This window comes from Oreochromis aureus, linkage group 6, assembly GCF_013358895.1.
Source record: "Oreochromis aureus strain Israel breed Guangdong linkage group 6, ZZ_aureus, whole genome shotgun sequence".
In the NCBI taxonomy this organism is placed as follows: Eukaryota; Metazoa; Chordata; class Actinopteri; order Cichliformes; family Cichlidae; genus Oreochromis; species Oreochromis aureus.
This window is the reverse complement of record NC_052947.1, coordinates 22,010,193-22,031,244: the sequence shown is the minus strand read 5'-3', so window position 1 is coordinate 22,031,244 and position 21,052 is coordinate 22,010,193. Positions and strand designations below refer to the sequence as shown.

Sequence of the window (21,052 nt, the reverse complement as noted above, 5' to 3'; positions counted from 1 at the left end):
CCCTTCCTCAGTCAGAACTGGTCAGATGATCCATTCTGCTTCTGCTATAGACGATCAATCAATTATTTTGTGTGTTAGAGGAGCTGCTGAATCGAGGAGGCTGCGAGGTGTGTGTGTGCGCTGAAATGGAGGAGCTGAGGAGCCAGGTGAGCCGTCTGCAGAGCAGGAACAGAGAGCTGGAGCTGCAGAGCAGCGGCCGCAACAGCGACCACGCCAGGCAGATACGCCAGGTAGCACACACACACATGCACATATGGTAAAATTGCAATGTGGACAAAAATATAAGCACAGCATGAATGAGTGTGCTGTGTTGTGTGTTTATAGCACGCTGAAGCACTGTCCAGTTTGCGCTCAGAGATGGTGAGAGCCCAGACAGAAGAGCTGCGTCGCATTCAGAAGCACGCGGACGACGAGCGGGACAAACTGCAGAAGGAGATCCAAAAAGAACGAGAGAGCCTGCGGAGGGAGCGGGAGCAGGAGAGGGATCAGTTCGAGAAGGAAAGGAACCGAATACGGCGAGAAAGAGACGAGGAAAAGGAAGCGCACCACAGACAGCTGGAAGAGGTCAAGGATCGCGTGAGGAGAGAGAAGGAGGAAGAGGTGGACCGCCTGCGCAAAGAGCTGGAAGTGGAGAGGGTCCGCATTCGTTCCCAGCTCGACAAGAACATCGAACAGGTCGAGGTGGAGAGAGCCGGCGTGCAGCTGAAGCTGGAGGAGGAGAAGAAGAGGCTGGCGGAGAAGGCCGAGGAGGACAGGAAGCGACTGAAGGAGCAGGTGCGGAAGGCGATAGAGGAGGTGATGAGGAGACACGCGGCTGAATTAAACGGCGTCCAAGAAGCTCTGAGCTCCGAGAAGAAAACCAACCAAGAGGTCAGCATGTGTCTGCACACATTTAACTTTAACAGACATCTGCCACAGTGATCATAACAGGAGAAATCAGGTTAGAGGGGAAAACCGGAGAAAGAAGCTGCATTTTTGATACCACTTAGTGACCTGACCTGTTTGGCTACTATATTTAAAAACTGAGGCTATATATCATAAATGAGCATTAGTAATTTTGCACTGGAACCCAGTGAGATGATGCTGTAAGAAGTAAGAGGAGGCTGGCTCTGTGTTAGGACCAGACACAGATTCTTTATAATGTGCACTGCTTGCATCTCAAATTTAAAAACGGCCTGCTGTGGAAGCCGAAAAACACAGGCTTCATTATTTTTAGCTTCAGTCACACTTTGGCTGTAATTATTTTTGATATGAGCACAAACCGTTGCCAACACACAGTAAAAATCTCCCTGCCTGCAGTCAAACACGTACCGTAAGCCATGAGGGTCGAGGCAAAAGTTCACCCGTCTAATCCACGAACCTGAGAAAAAGTTTGCGTGGGTCGGGCCACCGAGGAGCGTCGACAGTAACCAGGTTACTGAAGTTCACAGAAACGCAGCGCCTGAGTCGACTCTCTTTTGCACAGTCGAGCCTCAGCGGGGGTGCTGCCTGATTAAAACAGAGCTTCTAAATATTTTGGGCTTGTGAAATTTGAAAATAAAGCGAAAGCCTGCATCGCTTGTCAGCAGCTGACGATGTTGAACAAAAGTTTCCTCTTTTTTTAACCTGAATATTTTCAGAGTGATTTGAAAGAAAGGGATTATGGGAAAAAAATCTGTGAACGATTATGTTTGTGTAGCAAAAACGCTTTCCTTTGATCCAGTTAATTCTCTTGTGACCCCCCGTAGGGAGAGTTCTCACCCCCAGATTGAACCAAAAGAGAAATTTAATAGACATTTTTTGCTCCCAGTAAATGTAGAAATTTAAAGATTTTATCATATAATTGCCTACCCTTTGAGCCCTCTTATCATGTTCACTTCATTATTACTAATTATTAATTAGGCTCACTTGTAAGAAGATGACAGAAGGGTAGGGTCGAGTGTTAAAAAGGAGATTCTTTGCTAATGTTATAATAGTTTTGATGAGGATGAATGTTTTTATGAAGGTGTGCGTGCGTTTGGAAGAGGAGAGGAGAGCTGCTGAGGAGCTACGCAGCAGGATGGAGAAAGAAAGAGAGGAGCTGAGGACGAAACTGAAAGATGCCACCAGTGAGGTTAGAAGTCAGGTTACGCTAACTGAGAGTAAAACATCAGCTGTAGTTCCTGTGACATGTGAAGAGAAAGAGATATGTTCTTGTGATCTCAGATCTGTAGGTTGGAGTCACTGATCCACCATAAAGACAAGAAAGACAAGGCGACCCCCGATGCTCCATCCTCGTGTGGAACGCAGTGCTCCCGTCTGGAGGAAGAGCTCCATCAGGCTCGGAGTCGACTGGCTCGCATTCAGGACGAGGCTGAGAGGCAGCGGGACAGGCACCAGAGAGAGATCGCATCCCTGAAAGCTGACAAGCATCGGCTGGAGGAGAAAGTCCTGGAGCAGAGTCGTATGAACACGGAGAGGAATCTTCTAGAGCAAAACCAGAAGCACACGGAAGACCGGATCAGGTAGCAGATCAAACACAGACCTGCCAGACCTGCTCAGGCTTCCATTACAAAGTCTGCTTGTAATCAGCCCCCTGCCGCCGCTCAGCTAAATGATCTTTGGGTAACATCAAAGTCAGGAAGGAAATCACTCCAACTGAAGCTCATGGCATATTCTTTTTCTCTTGCTGCAGTCGAGTTTGAATAAACTTTATTGACTTGGAACGTGTTGTAACAGAACAAACGCACGCCAAGAAATTAGATGTAGCAGCAGAAAAAATTCTGTGTGAGCCGGTAAACGGTGTCGGCACATTAATGAAAATTAAATCAATATCACCAATTAGTCTGCCCTCCCCGACAGACGTATTTTATTAGCCTGTTTTTCACCATGTGCCGACAGTAATTAGAGCATATGTGCAAACAAAAACCAGCCCTCTGCATTTATTTTAAATGTGTTTGATCACCTGAAACTATCAGTTTACACGCAGTTCCCCCTTCAGTACATGTCCTCTTTTTTCCCTCATTCAAATACACCCATTAAAACCCAACCTGTCAGCTGAACATATAACAGGTTATCTTATTATCTTAATATGGCAATGCATTAATATAAAACTCAGATTTTATATTTATGTACTTTATGGAATTGGATGCTCCTCTGCATGTTTGCTGCAAAAAATAAATAGGAACTGCTTTGCAATGTTAGACGGCATATAACCAGAAGAAATTTTAAAAAGTCATTTTGCATGTAGGTTAGCTGTGTCTCACTCTTTGTTCTGATGTATGCCTCCAGGGCGGAGTGCGAGGATCGTCTCAGAGCAGAGTTCAGGATAGAGATGAACGCCGCCGTCGCCGAGAGCGAGCAGAGATGGCAGAGCCGGGAGGAGGAGCTGCAGGCTCAGATCTCTGAGCTGCAGGGTCAGCTCACCGAGCTAGAGTCGCAGGTGAGCCCTCTGCAAATCGAATTATAGAAACCCATTTGTGATGCTTGGCCCTGATTGTCTCTTTAGAAACGTAATCAGGCTGTTTTGCCATTCTGCTTTGGCTTCATTATTCAAATTTTGCCTGAACAGATGAAAAATAATCAGGCGGGTTGGCAGCGTAGCTGATATCTTGAATCAGGCGTATTTATTTAAAAACAGCCGTGCAATTAAGGTTCATTCACTGCAAAAGAGCAGCGTGACTCATGTTCTCAGAGCAGTCGTGAGATCCAGCGTTAAAATAATTAAGGTGGGATTTCGGCCACTGGAAGCGCCGTTATGGAAGCTGGAGATCATGGGAGTGGCTGTCCAAACTGTTCGTTTCATCTGAGCCAGAGGTCTGAATCATCGTCAGCTTTGCACCTCTTGCTGAAAACCCACGACCTGCCACACCAGCTTGGCTGAAGAGGCGTGCTGACGCGTTTGTTCGATTGATGATGAATTGGTTTCTTTGTAATGACAGCAAACTGAGACAAAGGGAGACATGTTGTTGAAACATACATACACATTTTCCCCTTTGAAAATCTCTGTTTTTTTAAATATGGATGGTGTAATTTTCATGACTTTTCTTTTAGGTTATTGTTATGTAATGATTTTAGTGGTCGAGCCCTCTTGGGTTAAAATTGGGCTGAATGTTGCGCATGAGTTAAATCAGTTTGACAGCCCTAGACTAACTCTTAATGGAACTGCTGCAATGTTCATAGTTGAGTTGAATATTTTTTTTTCCCCTCCTGAGGCAAAGATGATGTCATCATCTTGTTTTGACAACCAATGACCCAAAAAAATATTCAGCTTTCCATCCTAAATGATGGAGAAAAGCATCACTTGCATCCTCAGTAGGGTCATCGGTTGTTTTGGGTCTTTTACATCCTGATCTCTGAGCCTGTATCCATGAGGTATTAGTCCTGGCTTGTCTGTAGTGATCTGAAGTCATTTGAGGACTTCTTCACTGCTGCTCACACTCTGTTGACGGCTTTTCTTTTTACGTGATAACCCAGAAGCTGTAGGCTTTGCAAAGCGATTCTGCTGTTAATCTCCCATTTGACCCCTCGTCAACGACCCTTGTTCACCAGTTCGTATTTCCCCCTTTTTCCTATCACTGGCCCATCCAGTCCTTCCAGGTTCCAGAGTGGTCTCTGCAATGTTTTTAGGAAATTTGACTTTGTTTCCCAGGCCCATCTTCATCTCCCTCCTAGGAGGCATTTATAAATTTTCCTGCTTTAATAAATGTGACACATAATCCAAGCGATGGTTGGTACACGCATTGGTATTTATTTACTCTAACGGAGCGCTCAAAGCAATTTTTACTCCAGGTCACATTATTCTTCTGTGCCTTTAAGTGCTTTTTAACTGTCTCTCACACACACACTCACTCAGATGGATGCATCAGGGTAAACCTGAACACCAGCCCTTTGCTGAGCAGAGGCCATGCTTCTCTTCCCTTGGCACAAGGGGTATGTTGGAATTGTTGGCTTCCAGAAGAGGTTAGATGGCCTGGGTAAAAAGTCACACACATGCTAAAGGTCAAATGTACATAATACAAATTTACCTGATACATATCCAGGTCAGTTTATTAGCTGTGTTAAGTGCTTTGTAGCCTCTAAAAACAGTTGTGTAAACTCTAATCATTGCCAAGTCTGGGAACATGACCCTGACTTTGCGTCCATCACGCCTTTGCTTTGTTTTGTAGCTTTCTGTATGGCAGAAATCCTGCATTTCAAACTTGAATGAGGACTTTAAAAGATGTGGGTGTTTACGAGGCAAAAGGAGTCTCTCTTATTGTATTTTAAGCGTAGGAAACAACAGCTCTGGATGCGCTCTAGAAAGTTAAAGTCGGGATGTTTCATGTAATCCGTTCAACTTTTTGGGCGTGTGATGGTAAATTGTTGGAGGGCTCCTCTAATTTGTTCCATAAGCCTGCTTATTTATTCTGTTTGAGTGTGCACATTCTAAAACAAAAGTGGCATCTCCATTTAATTCTTGCTGCAGACTCATTATCTCAGGATTACTTTGACAGCACGGAGAGCCTTAAAAATCCTTTGCTCCCAATTTGTCACCAATGCAGGCAGAGAAAAAGAAGGCAGGCCAGGGAGATGATTGCCACGTGAATCCTGAAATTGACAGGTTGAGGAAGGAGGTCCAAGACACAAAGGAGATAAACAAGAAACTGAGGGAGCTGCTGCAGGTACGCACATGATGCACAGTCATTTTTAAAAATCCTACGTGCGCTCGTTCATAGATTTTCTCTGTGATGAATAATTTAGCAGCTTTGATGAAAGTGCCGCAGTGAATAGGCAACATTATGTTGGTCTGTGAGTGTGTGCGCGCGTTTACTGCAACAATGGGTTTTTGTGAGCTTAAGAAAAATTGCAGCTGTGGTTATAAAAAAAAATGTGTGTTCATTTGTTGGAGGAGCCCCAAACGCAGTCGCTAACCGAAGAGAGACACAGTCATGCCATGGCGCTGCAGGCGTTAGAGAGACGGGCAAAAGAAGAGCTGCTGTCTGAGAGGAACAGACTTCAGACAATGCACCACCTGGAGCTGGGTAACACACACACACACACACACACACACACGTGCACACGCATTAACATTAGCATAAGCACATGCAGGCATTAACACACTCTGGATAACATGTACACAGCTGCATGAGCAAAATAAGCAAGCACACACACACACATGCACAACGATATACACATTGCATTGAGATTATAAATTCAACAGTGAAGTTGCCATTGCCATGGATACACTTCACCATGGCAACAGCAGAAGGGTACCTGTAACAGTGGGGCCCATTGATTTTGTTTTCTGTATGTGGTTTTGTGTGTGTGTGTGTGTGTGTGTGTGTGTGTGTGTGTGTGTGTGTGTGTGTGTGTGTGTGTGTGTGTGTGTGTGTGTAGATAAGCAGCGAGCAGAGCTGACCCAGCAGCACACGGAGTGGAGCAGACAGATGACCCAGAGACACATGCAGCAGATAGAAGACCTACAGGCTCAACTACAGGCGCACACACAAATGATGGCTCTGCAACAGGTAAATCACTCACACCGTGTGCGCACAAACACACACCTCTCGGCCTTAATACCTGTGATTCATTGCCTGTAACTCCAGCAAGTTGACTTCTGTTGTCTACTTTATTCGTGTGTGTGTGTGTGTGTGTGTGAAGGACCTGAAGCAGCAGAACCAGTACCAGGTGTTTGAGCGACAGCTGGATGAGAGTCGCTGCGCCATGCTGGAGCTGCAGAGAGAAAACGCAGCACTGAAGAAGCAGTTAAAGGAAAGGTATGGACGGTAACACTGAGTCCATCAGTCAAGGCGAAAGCCATCGATTTTACAGAGAAACTATGAATGTTTGGCATTCACAAAAATACTTTACACCTATTTTCTTGTCAGTTTAAATAGTTTGATGGAATTGTTTTGCAACTGGGACCAAAGTGAGAACTAAATGAATTTGCAGTGAATGCCACACTGGAAGCAGCAACGTAAAATAAGAACTCATGAATGACTTAGCTGAGCGAACCAAACAAAAGCATGGCAGCTAAAGTAACTCAAATGTGTTAATTGTGCCAGAATCAGACATGGACCCAAATGCAGATTAAAAAACTGAGCAAATGGAACAAAAATCAAACAAACTTTATTTAAAAAAGCTGATTACTGCGTTAACAAGCAGGTAGGAACTGAGGGTGAACGAATACCAAAACACAACAGACAAGACACACACAAACACACACACACACACAGAGGGCTGACTGAGGATAAGACTGCGGTTCGATCCAGACACGGAGCTAATGAGGGCGGGCAAACAGTAACAAAGGAGGGCAAAAAAGAAAGGAAAAAAAAGAAAAATGAAGCAAAACTGCAACAAATTGCTTGAGAAAACTAATGTTCAAAGTAAAAGAGAAAATAACTAAAAGACAAGAAGACTAAAACCAAACACAATGACAGAGGCAGGGAGGGAAATAACACCAAGAGCGAACAAACTGGTGAGCTTGTATATTTTTAACTGCACTAGCTGTTCCCAGCTTCTCACAGTCTCTATGTTAAGCCAGCCAAAGCTCCTCCCCGGAGCTTCGCATTTACCCGTCATCTCATCTAAGTTTGGAGGAAGTTTGCTAAACTTTTCCTTTGAGCTCTGAACACAGACCAGGATGTTGGAAATGAAGTCTCATACCCGAACCCAAACCTGTGACAGCTGCAGAGGAAGAGGACGAAGGAGACAGAATAAAGTCAAAATAAAAAAAAACAACCCAAAAACCCATCAGTCTTACAAATGTTTCTAAACACCCATGTCACATGACCACAGCAAACTGAGACCCCAAATGACTTGATGCTGCATTTGCTCCAAAGCCACATGTGTTGTTTAGCCACACCTTTATATCTTGGCAAAAGAAATACCTATGTACACCTGCAGCCAGGGTGCTGTGAGAATGGATGTTTTTTCCAAGGCTGGAGAGGATTTATTAAAGAAATGAACATTGTTACTTTATTTTCTCTTATAGAATAGAATAGACTATTCTTTACTGACACTGTCATACACATATTATGCAGTGCAGCAAAATTTGACTTGGAAGAAGTAAAAAATATTTGTTACTATAAATCGTAACAAAAGAGTTAAATAATAACATTATTCATGTGATAGTGTAACAATAATGTTCATCTTCTGTAAGCATCGTGAGTTACATTGTTTAACACTTCATTCCACTGTGGACGAAGCGTCTCCCACAAGTATCTCCTGTGTGGCTGCCACGAGAAGCACAGCAGACTTTTTTACTGTTTTATCTTATAACATGTTTTTTCGTGCACCACACTGAATTAATAAGCAGCTGAACCAGCCTCACGTGTGTCAAAACAACAGGGTTACATTAATATTTGCTAAAACACTTCATTAGCGTCACAGCTCGCTGTCGTCAGTGATCCCAGTTTTTTATTTTTTTCGATTGTTTGCGGATTTCTCCAAAACACATGGTGATCATAATTATTGATCATAATTATTGAGAGTCTGGTGTAATATGTAGCTTTCCTGTGACATTATTTCACAATATATGATAGCAAAACTAGGATGTAGCTGCTGCTGTGGAAAGTGGTGTCAGATTGTTTCCAAACTTCAGTTCAGACAGAGTTGCCTCGAATGTTTCAGTGTTTGTTTCGCAAGGCCTCACTTTCCCATTCACCACAATGAAGTTGAGGGGTGAAAAGCAGGAAGGCCCCTACAGTAAAACAGAGAAAAACCCCAAATTAGACGACAACCTGTGAGCAAGCACTTGGCGACAGTGGGAAGGAAAAACTCCTTTTAAACAGGAAGAAATCTCCAGCAGAACCAGAATCAGGCTCAGGGAGGGGCAGCCATCTGCCATGACATCCAGCACATGATCTAGACGAGCGGTGTCAAACCCATTTTAGTTTGTTGGCCGCATACAGCTGGTTTAATCTTAAGCAGGCTGGTCCATTAAAGAAAATGTTGCCCAAGGAAGACCTCCAAATCTTTTCCCCTTTCCCTTAGTGTAAATGCATTTTAAATACATTCACATTTAATGAGCCATCCTTTTATAAAAGTGATGATGAAAAGCCTGGGATGTCTCAAGAAAAATGAGTGCAATTTAAACAGCACCTCTGAGTTTTTCCACGTTATTAAAGAAATCTGTCAGCACTGCTCCCTCGGCTTAACCACTTTCTAAGACATAAATTTGAGAAATGAACCAGCAGCTCATCACTCAGGCTTTGTCCTGTAATTTAACAAACAGAACTTTACAGTTATTAAAAAAAGAGAAGTCCCTCTTTCAGACTCTGACCAGTACATATCTTAAGGGTTGTCCACACAGGAAACGTTTCACTCCTCACACATCGCTTTGTAGCTGATGCTTGGTTGCCTAGGTAACTCTCTAATGTATTTACTACTCTGTCATACGTTAATCAAAGATTTTGAGAAAAGTTTAACTCAGGACCCACCCAGTTTGCATCCCCAGTTATTTCGTTCATTATTCCTGAAGTTGCTGAACATCACAGACTTTCTGTGGTCTTGGATTGTCACTGGTAACTTCCTGTGTGAATATCCCTTTACTTACTTTGGTCCTCTTCTTATTTTTCTTCTCCTTTCGGCTACTCCCTTTGGGGGTTGCCGCAGTTGATCATCTGTCTCCATCTCACCCTATCACTAGCATCCTCATCTGTGACACCAACCCTTCACTACATCCACAAATCTTCTCTGAGGTCTTCCTCCTGTTGACAGCTCCATCTTTTTTCCAAAATATTCTCTATCACTCCTCTGCACAAACTATCTCAAACTATCTAGACAGAAAAGAAAAACTGACACCTTTGGTCTGGATAAACCTGAGAATTTGGTGTTCAGGGCACGTTGTATGCACCCTAACCACTCGGGTAAATACTCTGACACTGACATCACAACCATGAGTATCCACTGATACCAATCTGATGCTGTCTTTCCCCTCGCTTCAACAGCTAAGCTCTGAATAATACATTTGTTTGGACACACTTCATAGCTCCAGATATCAGTTGTGAAGCTAAGCTTGGCAAAACTATCTAAGCAACATCTGTTACTGGAGACACATCTGTCTTTACAGGACATCACTCAAAGTTTAGTTAGCTGATGCAAATGGATTGTATTAGACTATAGTTATGCAGTTATTTGGCTGGTAGACAACATTACTGAAAATGTACTGTAGTATATGGCAAAATAGTGCAGAGGTATAGTGTACGTCTTCTTTTTGTGTAGATTTTTAGCAAGGTTTAAAGGTATTTAACCAGCAAACACCTCTTATTTTGTATTAAAGATGCCACATATGCCATTGTTTTTCCTCTGCTGTGTCCTTCTTAGCTCAGTGCAGAAGAATTCAGAGGCAGAAGAGAAAGAAGAGGAAAGCGCAGAAATAAGGAAGAAGAGGGACGCCCAGCTGGAAGAAGAAGCACAACGTCTGAAGGAGGAGGTGGAGAAGCTGAGAGTGGAAATGGAGAAACTCGAGGAGTCGCAGAAGCACTGGGACGAGAGAAAAGAGGACGACATCAAAGAGGAGGAGCTGGACGAGGAAAAGAGAAAGGAGCGGGAGGAGGAGAAGAGGCGAGAGGAGGTGGAGGAGATCAGGAGGGAGCACAAGAGGGAGATGCAGAGTTTGGTGTCCGAATACAGCAACGCGCAGAGTCACCTGCAGGCGCGAATCGTGGCCTTGGAGAACGAGTGAGTAGAGGAGAGACCCGAGGAGATAAGACACCCGGAGGGGTGGAGGGGTTGGGGGTGCATGGTATCGGGGTGAAAAGGTGTGCAGGTATGTGAGAAAGGTGTGTGTTTCTGTATATGATTTAACTGCAGGCTGCGAGAGCGGGAGGAGCGCTGCAGGCGGAGGGAGCCTCGATGTGACGACCTGCAGCTGGGGAGACTCCAGGAGAGGCTGACGGAGAGAGACCAGCTCATCAAACGATTAGTGGTGAGCGCACACGCAAAGACGATCACTGTAACGCAAAAAATATGACTTTTTTAACCCTCAAAGATCCAAAAATGACCGAGTGGGGTGATTTATGATCCTGTTATTTAAACAGGAACACTTTTTTTTCAATGGTTCGACTTGTTTTTTATCTACTTATATTTATCTGTGGCAGATATTGCATAGTAAGTATAGTTTTCTATGGTTAGCATCAGGGCTTCTGCAGCAGTGCATCCCTGTAGTCTGGATATGTTAGCCATGCTTCACTGGAAAAATACTTATAGATAGATTTTACTTGGACCACGTCAACTTTTTTAATGTAAAACAGTGAGTATACCTGATACAGTCGCACATGATATGTTGTTGATTTCAGCACAGTCTGACTGTTCCAACAAACCCTGACAAGAACTGTTAAAAAGTATATGAATCCATTCATCAAAAAACTTCATATCTAAAATTTCCGTCCATCGTGCCTCTGTCTTTAGGGCTGTATTCCCTAATTGCATCGAGATAGTCAGATTTAGTTCAGGTTTTTTGGTTTTTCAGCTTTCTTTACTGATGATATGAGCATAGATATTACAGAAGATCAAACAACAACAACAGTAGGAGAAAAAGGATGTTAAAGAACATAATACAGACAGATTTTCCATGCCTTGGGTTTGTTAAAGTTGTCAATAAAGGGTTGTGATATCCCAAAGAATAAGTCCCAATTTTCCCTTTTCCAGCTGTAAGTGGTTAATTACATCTCTCAGCAGGGTTAGCTGGGTTGGTGGTTTGTTTTGCTTTCTGTTCAACAGAAAAAGTCTTTGTATCAGCAAGAGCACAAACTGAACCAATATATACCGATTATTTGACAATTCTAGGGTTGCCACCCTAAACCCAAATGGTGCCAGAAAAAACAGACGACATCAGACAAAAAATGAAGTATCTGTGATCAGTTTTGGTGGTTTGTTGCGAAAGGATGGGAAAAATATCCGAATATCTGAAAATATCCGATTTGGGATGATCAAACACATTCAGTTTCTTCAGACATGTAGAGGAACACGCTGTGCAGTGTCACACCCAGATTCAGAGCTTTCATTATGAAATTACATAAGTAAAAGTCTGCTTTATTTTGTACCTTTTTATTTTCATTTATTACAATATTTAGTAATTTAACCACTTTTACAGTAAAAAGAATTCATTTCCTGTATAAAAATATGAATATGAAAAGTTTCAGGAGAAGTAGAAGTCGACAAACTCATGAAATATCACAACAGTAGTTTAAATAAAGGAGAAAAAAGGGGCAAAAGGAACCAAATAACAAAAAGATGCTACAAAAAATAATAAAAAATAAATCCAAGACAGAAGACTAAAGCTCTACTGGTTTTCAAAAGAATCCAAAAATACTACAAAGAGAGCAGAAACTAAACCGAGCACAAACAGGAAACGGTAACCTTTGAGGATCACAGCAGAGAAACACGGGCTGGAAATAGACAGACTGAAATACAACCGGGAGAAGGGGAGGACTGTGACACGGAGAACTAAATGACTGATTACACACATGTAAAACCAATAAGAGTGAAGAAGAAAATCACAGTGGAGCGAAGAAGACAGAGACAGGAAGTAAAACCAACAGAGACACAGTGTGACTCGCAAAAGGCAAAAAGTAAAAGAGTCTGATGTTTGCCATAGAACTCCATTGTTGCACTGGCAGATGCATTATGATAAACATGGACTCTCTCTCTCACACACACATCAACACACACACCAACACACACACACAGTCCTGCCAAAATTACTCACCACTGTCGCAAATATGTATAAATACTCGGCTGAAAATAGTCCTCAATAATTACCCTATTTATTCCTGTTTGAATAATGATTGCTGAAAACTACAGTGCCCATTAGTTTTAGGAAATGAGTGAGTCTTTTAAACAATAAGACTTTATAATTGTGGCCTTTTTTTAAAAAAAGTGCTGACTGCCACAGCTGGCCTGTCAAAGTTGGCTAGTTAAGGTTTTTTAATGGATTTGCTAATAGAATGAATCTTTAAATGACTGTATTGTCTCTTTAGATGAGAGACAGATGCAGATGCAGCTAAAAGAAGTACGTGTGTAAAGTTTTTTTTTCTATAGCTAAGTATTAATACACTACATGGACAAATATTCTGGACCACCCCTATGTTTTCGGTCCCATTGCCACAGGTGTATAAATTCAGTCGCCCAGCCATGCAGCCTGCCTTTAGAGATCTTTGTTTGACTGTGCTCCTGTAGTAAGATTCAACTACTTGGTTTGTGAAATTTCTTCCCTCTGAGATGTTCCACCATCAACTCTAAGTGATGTTTTTACAGAGTGAAGCATTTAGGAGCCTCAGCAATAATGTGGCAGATAATATAAAGTTACAGAGTGGGGTCACCGAGTGCTGAGGCGTAAAAGCCACCAATGCTCTGCTGACTGAATAACTGCAGTGCTCCAAACTTGCTCTGTCAATAAAATCAGCACAAACATTGTGTGCCAGGAACTTCGTGATATAGGCTTCCATGACCAAGCTCCACCTGTAGGTGTAATGTATAGGTGGTGATATACAGTACTTTTATCGTATCTTACTGATACGCTGATGGACTTTTCTTCATCTTTGGGAACACCAAAATGGAAAAAAATATAAGCAAGTTGCTAAGAATTCACAGGCAAACCTGTGACCTACAACCTGTCCATGTGCATTACTAATTTTTTTCATAATTTACTTTTTGGTTACAAAGGTAATCATTGCATTGATTGACCACTGATTTTAGAAGCACTACAGTAGTGCTTTAGTTACTCCACTAAAACCTAGTGACACCCTTGCAGAATCTGCACTCATGAGGTTTGGCCTGAGCACCAGGAGCTTCATGGCTTCCATGACCAAGCAGCTCCTGTAGTGTGTAGGTGGCCCTTAATTCATTTGGGTACCTCTGTGTTCTCGTGGGTGGCTCGAATACCGTTGAACTGAGGGGTGGTCAACATTTTTCTTTAGCAGAGGACTTGAATAAAGTGAGCAAAGGTCCACGTGTTGGATAACTTGATTAACTGGCTACAATAAAAGGATAACCAATGTAAAAGATGTGTTAAAAATGCTACATGAACACTTAAATTAACCTACATCTTGCCCATTGACTGATATACACCACTGCATGGGTCAGCATTAAAACACGCGGTGTAGCACAGACTCACTGCAGTCATTCCTCTTGACATATCTTTAGCATAATGCTGCCTTGTATTGATTTCTTGGAGGTTGTTTTGATTTCCTCTGGAGACTGAGGTGGTCCAAGGGCCCATCTGACTGCAGCATCCCTGGTTTGATTTCTTTCAAAGTGTTTAGTTGCTAAAACTCCCTCTCTAAAGAAAAAAATATACCAAAAAATAATCTTTTAAACACAGACAGACTGATTAAAGCAGCTGCTCTGATCCAAACTCTAACAGTAGCAAGCTAAAAATCAAAATCACCCAGTGTGTTGAGACTGAGAGTTAAAAATCTGGCTGCATAAATGAGCATTTTTCCCAAACCATAAATATTTAAATGACTCAGACTAAACCCAGTGGAACAGTGCCTTCATTAATCATCAGCGGTCATGTGTGCGTAGGAGAAAACTACATTTTTCAGTGTCCTCTGACTGAGTGCTGCATCTACCATCTGTGTGACGTGAGGCAGCTTAGCAAACATTTACACCCTCCAGACACAACTCAAACCCTACAACAACAGCAACAACAGCAACAATTGTGAATAAGGCCAGTGAAAGTCCTTCCTCGTCCTCCTTGCCTCCAGGAAGAGAGGCATCAGCTGCAGCTCCACCCTCCTGTTGCCGGGGACAACAGTAGCCTCGGGCTCTGTGACAGCAAGTCCCGCCCCGGGAGCGTCACGCCAACCACAATGGTGAGTTTGTGTGTTCGGCTCACGCGCGTGAGAGCGAGCCTCCATCCAGCCAGAAGAGCTCGCTGGGCCGAAGCCGACTTTGGTTTCTGGGGCACGAAACAGTGAAACATAGAAGTTCACCCACTCACCACGTCACCAGTGTGTGGTAACGACCCCCCCGCCCCCCTCCCTGCAATAACTCCATCATCACTCGGCTTTTACTAACATTGCATTTGGCAACTTAAGATGCAGATGTGTGAAAGATGTGGGAACTGATATTATGCAGCACTTTTGGCCTGATACATGATGAAATCGATTTTGAGGCGTTCGCGTCTTTAATCAAAGCTTCTCAGGAGTGTGACTAATAAATCGAGGCTGCTGTAAAGTGCAGGATTCTGTGTGCCTTCACTTGCTTGCACTTGTTTGGTGTCAGTCGTGGATATGTGCTTACCGACCATCTGGCGTGGTACATTTAAAAATGCTGACACGCATCATCACCTGCAGCCTGTCGACAGTCTCCTATGATGGCTGCGGGCCACAGATTTTTGTATTTATGTCCATGCATTTGTTACTGAGAAGTTTCAGTAAAACTACACTTATTTCGGGATGCGTCTTCTTCTCCTGTAACGCCTAAACATCGAACACTTCAGATTCTGCTGTTTAGTTTTAATATAAATCATAAAGGACATGAAACATTTTCCTTAACTGCCGATTTAATCAAACTTACTACTTAAAGACAAAATGTGCATTTAGCTGGAGACTATTTTCAGAGTATGATTTAATACATGTGTAGTATTTACAGGACAGAATATGTGGCTGAAAATGAACTTAGGTGGCCTTCATAATAACTGAACACATGTGGCTTTACTAGTTTCACTAATTTCGCTAAATTGACTAGTGGGCACTTGCTTTGCAACATAAACTTACTAACATAAACTAATTTTAAGAGTGGTCTAGCGTAGTAGTTCTCCAGGCTTTCTGAAGGTCTTTTAGTCTTTCTTTGGACATTTGCTGCTTTTTTTATTTTTATTTTTCAGTCCAATATTTGTACCTGAGTTTGCACACTCAGACAGATATTTGTTTTTCTTTGTTTGTTGTTTATTCAAAGGCATTGGATGAACCAGTGTCCTGACTACGCAAAGAACTCATTTTAAATTTAGGAGACTTTTGCAAAATTTCTTTAGTTGAATCTATGAAAACTACCAAAGATACCACAGTAAGCCAAAAGCCTATATCTCAGTAAAAACATCTACAGCAGACGAACATTATCTGAAAGTTATATCTTTAAGAAATAGGAAAAAAATCCAGCAAAGACTTGATACAGCACCTGAAAGATGCTCCTGGCCCTTCAGTAGATCCATCTATGCTTCACTGAATCCTCATCAGAAGTGGTCCCAGTTGAAGGGTGGCTGTCAAGAAGCCATTCTTAAGGAAGGGAAATAGGTAGAAAAGGCTGTGCCAAATTAAACAAGAAATGGACTGAAAATCAGTGGCAACACATCTCATAAAGTGCTTACCCCAATTTTAAACATTTTGCTTCAAACTGTCGTCAGTATGTATGCATGAGGTCAGGAGAGAGGCACAACAGTGAGTCTCTACAGACATCTAGAAAACATGATGGAGGGTCTGTCATAGTTGGCCGGTGGTTTTGGAGATCTTGTCAAAATTGATTATGAATGCAAAAAAGTGCCGTGAGATTTTGATCCACCACGCAGTACCATCTGCAAAGAATCAGACTGGCAACAGGTTTATTTTTCATCATGACAGAGAATGAAGGAAAAGGCAGCCAACATCCAAAGAAGAGCTTTGAATGCCCTAAACTATTCTTGAAGACCACTTAAAGGAATAACAAGAATGCTTGTCTAAGAGAGTTCAGCTGTGTTGAAGAATAAAGGTGGTCAAACCAAAGACTGACTTTCAAGCTTGTTAGAATTCTGCTTTTTCTGTTTTTGCCTTATATACTGTATCTCTATTTATCTTTGCACATTTCTAAAAATCAATGCACCTATTTCCCATTTTTGTTGCAAAACATAAAGAAATGAAGGGCGACTCATGACTTTTACACAGTAGTTTACATTTTTTATACTGGCTGTCTAAACAGCCAAATTCAAGCCAGAAGCTCAAGCTTCAGACTGCTCTAAATTCTCAGTTTCGCTTTTTTCTCCTCTTGGATCTGCGTGGCAGCTCTGGCTGTGAGCACAGACGCCTCGGCCACCTGCTGTTTGGATCTTTTGCTTTTGAGTGGCAGCCAATCAGAAGAAAGTTGGCTGACCTTAAAGAGAGAGGAGCTTCAGCAGCTTGTTTCAGACAGAAGATGAACCGAGGCTCTGCACCAACATCCAGAAAAAGCTAAATATAAGCACTGTTTATAACTGTCAGTCATGCAAAGCTGCTCTGGTGGAGTCCAAGAATAAAATATGTGGGCCTGGATGTGAGAGCGAAGCCTCCTTTAAACAGATATCTGCTTGTAAATATGCAGAATTTGCAGGGAGGAGATTTTCTAGCTTACTGGCCACTTATAGTCTGAGTGCAACTAACCAATCATTTGTTTGAGCAACAAAAGAGAAACTGACTTTGCCATATTAGTCATAAATCAGTGTGTCCAGATTTCTGCTGGTTATACTGAGCGCTCTGAAAATCTGATCCTTTTTTTTTAAACTCTAACCTATGTGTCAATTTTTATTTATTTATTTATTTATTTCCACAGAGGAAAGGTGCCGAGTCGCCTCCTCGTGTCACCAGCATCTCCACAGCCGGCACTTACAACAGGAGCATCTTTGTGCCCCACTCCTCCTCCTCCTCGTCTTCCTCCTCACCCTCCGTCCATCAGCACTCCTCCTCAACCCTCCCCCACCAGTCCTCCTCCCACCCTCAAACCTCGCCCCACTACTCCACCTCCTCCCTCCCACACAAACACACGTCCCTCCCCCTCACCCAGCATTCCTCGCCCTCCCTCTCTCGCTCCGCCAGAACCCGGACCTCCTGCATCCCACCGACCCCGGCGCCGACGGCACCTCTCCCCGTCTGCCCCTCGCCTCAGACGGGCATCCGATACGTGTCCCCCTCCTGCCTGGACCCACACGTACACCTGCAGGCCCACTCAATCAGGTATGAATGTTTTGATTCAGCCTGCTGACTTCCTCAGGGTGAGATAAGAAACCAAAATCAAACTTCACCTTATTTTTAATATTTTTTTACTTTTTAACTTAAGCCTTACCAGGGATATCACATGTTCAACAAGTTGTATTAACAACCTTTTGAACTTTATATAAAGATATGAAAAGATGATAAAAACTAGAGGGAGCAATACAACAATAATTCTTAGTGATGACATTAATCAATCCGATACAACAAGGACTCAGATCGCTGGCATGAACTGGATGTCGGGATTAATCAGCTGTCAGTCTGTGTTAATCTCAGCGCTTAGTTCAAGATGAGCCAGCTGTAGCCGTCCGCAGCAGATCTCTTGATGGAAACCTGCCATACCAGCAGTCATCACTTTCCATGACAGCGTGGCTGGTGATGTTTCCACATTTGTGACTCTGTGTGTTTGTCATGGTGGCAAAATGTGGTCTCGGTCTTGCAAGTACTACTACAAATGCAACTTTAAGTACTAAATAAGTAATTAACTACATCATGACTAATAAATAACGCCAATCATCCCGCTACAGAATCATGTTTTACAACCTTCTCATTCATGTGGATCTTATTTTGACATTTACTGCCAACCTTAATCAGTGTCACATGGGGGCTGGAGCCTATCCCAGTTACCACAGGGCGAGAGGCAGGGTACACCCAGGACAGATGGCCAGTCCCTCACAGGGCTAACACACAGAGAGACAAACAATCATTCACACTCATGGGCAATTTAGAATCACCAATTAACCTAACCCCACTAACTGCATGTCTTTGGACTGTGGCAGGAAGTCAAAAAGTCTAATTAAGACAGACATTTTGAAGGGGGATGTTATCCTGACCTTGCGTACTCATTGCTGTGTGATCATGTAATAATCAGTTTATGACTACTGAGGATTTATGCATACAAATACAACAATAATTCTTAGTGATGACATTAATTAAACCGATACAAGGTTCACCTTGCTAATGCCAGGTTTGACCCCGTCTTGTCTTCAGAACTTTCTTAATTCTTCATAGCACAGATTCAACAAGGTGCTGGAAACATCCCTCGGAGATTTCGATCCACGTTGACATGACAGCATCACACAGTTACTGCAGATTTGTTGGCTGCACATCCATATTGTGAATCTCACCTATTAGCACATCCAAGTGGTTCTCTGTTGGTGACTGTGGAGGCCATTTGAGTTCAGTGAACTCAAAGTCATGTTCAGTCCAATATTTTATTGTCCAGTTTTGATGAGCCTAACCCAAATGTAGCCTCAGTTTCTTGTTCTTAGCTGCTGTAGCACGCCTGCTGTTACTGTAGCTTTCTCCTCTGACCTTTGTCATCAATGAGACATTTTCTATTAGAGAGCTGCCGCTCACTGGATATTGTCTCTTTTTCAAACCATTCTCTGTAAAATAAAAGGAGAGTCCCAGCAGATCAGACGCTTCTGAAATACTCAGACCAGGCCTTCAAGCACCAACTACCATACCAAATTTAAAGTCACTTAAATCACCTTTCTTCCCCATTCTGATGCTCAATTTGAACTTCAGGAGGTGGTTTTGACCATGTCTACATGCCTAAATGCATTGAGTTGCTGCCATTTTATCGGCTGATCATTTTCACTCATGCAACACTTTATTCTTTAAAAACACCTGAACATGCTGGAGCTTGAGCCACAGACCTTCCAACTGGTACACAGCCCACTCTGCCTCGTGAGCCACAGATGTACCAAAGGTCAAACAGCTGTAATATAGTGTAAATACCAGTGAGGTGACGTCTTGTCCTAAAGAAGGTAATCAGTAAATGTCAGTCTTTATAAGCTGAAACAGTCAAGGTCCTGCCGCTTTCCTTTCTCTCTTTTCTGACTGCGATTGAACACCTTGGCATAACAACTAAAGGTGTAATTCACCTGTAATACATGCCATTTAATTCAAAATTGTAATGTAATTATATTCGCATACAAATACTTAAAGGTAGACACACTACCATAAGGGTGTAAGTCGAGTTTTTACAGGAAACAAGGAAGTAATTATACTGTAATTACTTATTATTATTATTATTATTATTATTACTACTATGTAATTTTAGGACTCCATAAGTAACTTTAAGTATGAAGTAACTAATTTGGAATAAAAACAATGTGTTCCCATCTGACATCGCACACTGTACTTTTTGGGGCACAAATTGCCTTAATTTTGTCTTTTTACTTTTTTTTATTCAATATTCATTAAGTAGATGTGCATGATGGATATTCTATTATTTACTTTTTTGCTTACGCTGTAGTTTAAATTCCTGTAAAAACCTGACTTGTTACCAACTTTATTCTAGTGTACTTACGTTAAAGTAGTAGTGTGCGAATATAATAAAATTTTAATTTCAAATAAAATCCTTTGAGATTTGTTTTAATTACAGGGGAATTATGCCCTTAGTCGTGGGACATGTTATAAAATGTTACTAATGTTTTTGTCCCCGTCATGTTTCTGAATTAGTTGTGATTAAAACACTAAACCTGTCTGCGTCTTGTGTCGTGCAGGGGGCCATACCTGGAGCAGAGGGGGACAGAAGGGCTGAAGCAGGAGTGGTTCACCAAATACTTCTCCTTCTGAGCACAAATGCATACAAGCATACAGACACACACACACATACAACAGCTGCAGGTACATCTCATATCCACTTCATTGCTTCTTATACACATCTGTTTGCTTCCCAGACTCAAAAACACACACACACACACAAACAGAGAACCTTGAAAACAGACAACCACATCAACAGACATATGGGCTCATCACCAGCAAGGCCATTTCAAACATTGCCTCAAAGCTCAACCAAAAAGTGCTTCTCAAACACATGCCTGACCTCTTCTCAGACATTGGCCTGCTGGATCTTGTTTGTATAGTTTGGAATGTCGCCATATGTTTTTTTTTTTAAAGGACGTCTTCCTTTTTTAATGCAACTGTTGCCCTAATCCCATCGTGTAACGATTCCAGGCAGGTGTTCATTAAGAAAAAGAAAAAGGAAAAAAAAACAGCAACCAAGTGTCTCTTTGAGTATGGAAGCATTCAACATATTCAATCAAGATCCACATCAAAATGGACACACACGACTCACCATACCAAAATGAAGCTTGTTTCAATGCAAAAATGTATAATAATCTTAATGATGAAATTGAATAAAATATTTTGTTTTTGTA

At 42.2% G+C, this 21,052-nt stretch overlaps 1 protein-coding gene across 6 annotated transcripts in view; it reads left to right on the top strand.

Moving 5' to 3' along the window:
- Window positions 1-21,052, top strand: part of fam184b (family with sequence similarity 184 member B) — a 35,298-nt gene extending 14,246 nt beyond the window's left edge. For 2 of the 6 annotated variants that reach the window (XM_039614115.1, XM_039614114.1), the window contains exons 5-18: window positions 79-230; window positions 325-870; window positions 1,985-2,092; window positions 2,185-2,483; window positions 3,250-3,400; window positions 5,502-5,621; window positions 5,849-5,981; window positions 6,337-6,467; window positions 6,601-6,716; window positions 10,267-10,623; window positions 10,744-10,870; window positions 14,652-14,759; window positions 17,446-17,846; window positions 20,396-21,052. In XM_039614115.1, coding sequence (XP_039470049.1) covers window positions 79-230; window positions 325-870; window positions 1,985-2,092; window positions 2,185-2,483; window positions 3,250-3,400; window positions 5,502-5,621; window positions 5,849-5,981; window positions 6,337-6,467; window positions 6,601-6,716; window positions 10,267-10,623; window positions 10,744-10,870; window positions 14,652-14,759; window positions 17,446-17,846; window positions 20,396-20,468 — 2,822 coding nt within the window. In that variant the 3' untranslated portion in view covers window positions 20,469-21,052. The remainder of the gene's footprint in view (window positions 1-78; window positions 231-324; window positions 871-1,984; window positions 2,093-2,184; window positions 2,484-3,249; window positions 3,401-5,501; window positions 5,622-5,848; window positions 5,982-6,336; window positions 6,468-6,600; window positions 6,717-10,266; window positions 10,624-10,743; window positions 10,871-14,651; window positions 14,760-17,445; window positions 17,847-20,395) is intronic. The other 4 variants (XM_039614116.1, XM_039614119.1, XM_039614118.1 and 1 more) reach the window with 4 other exon arrangements.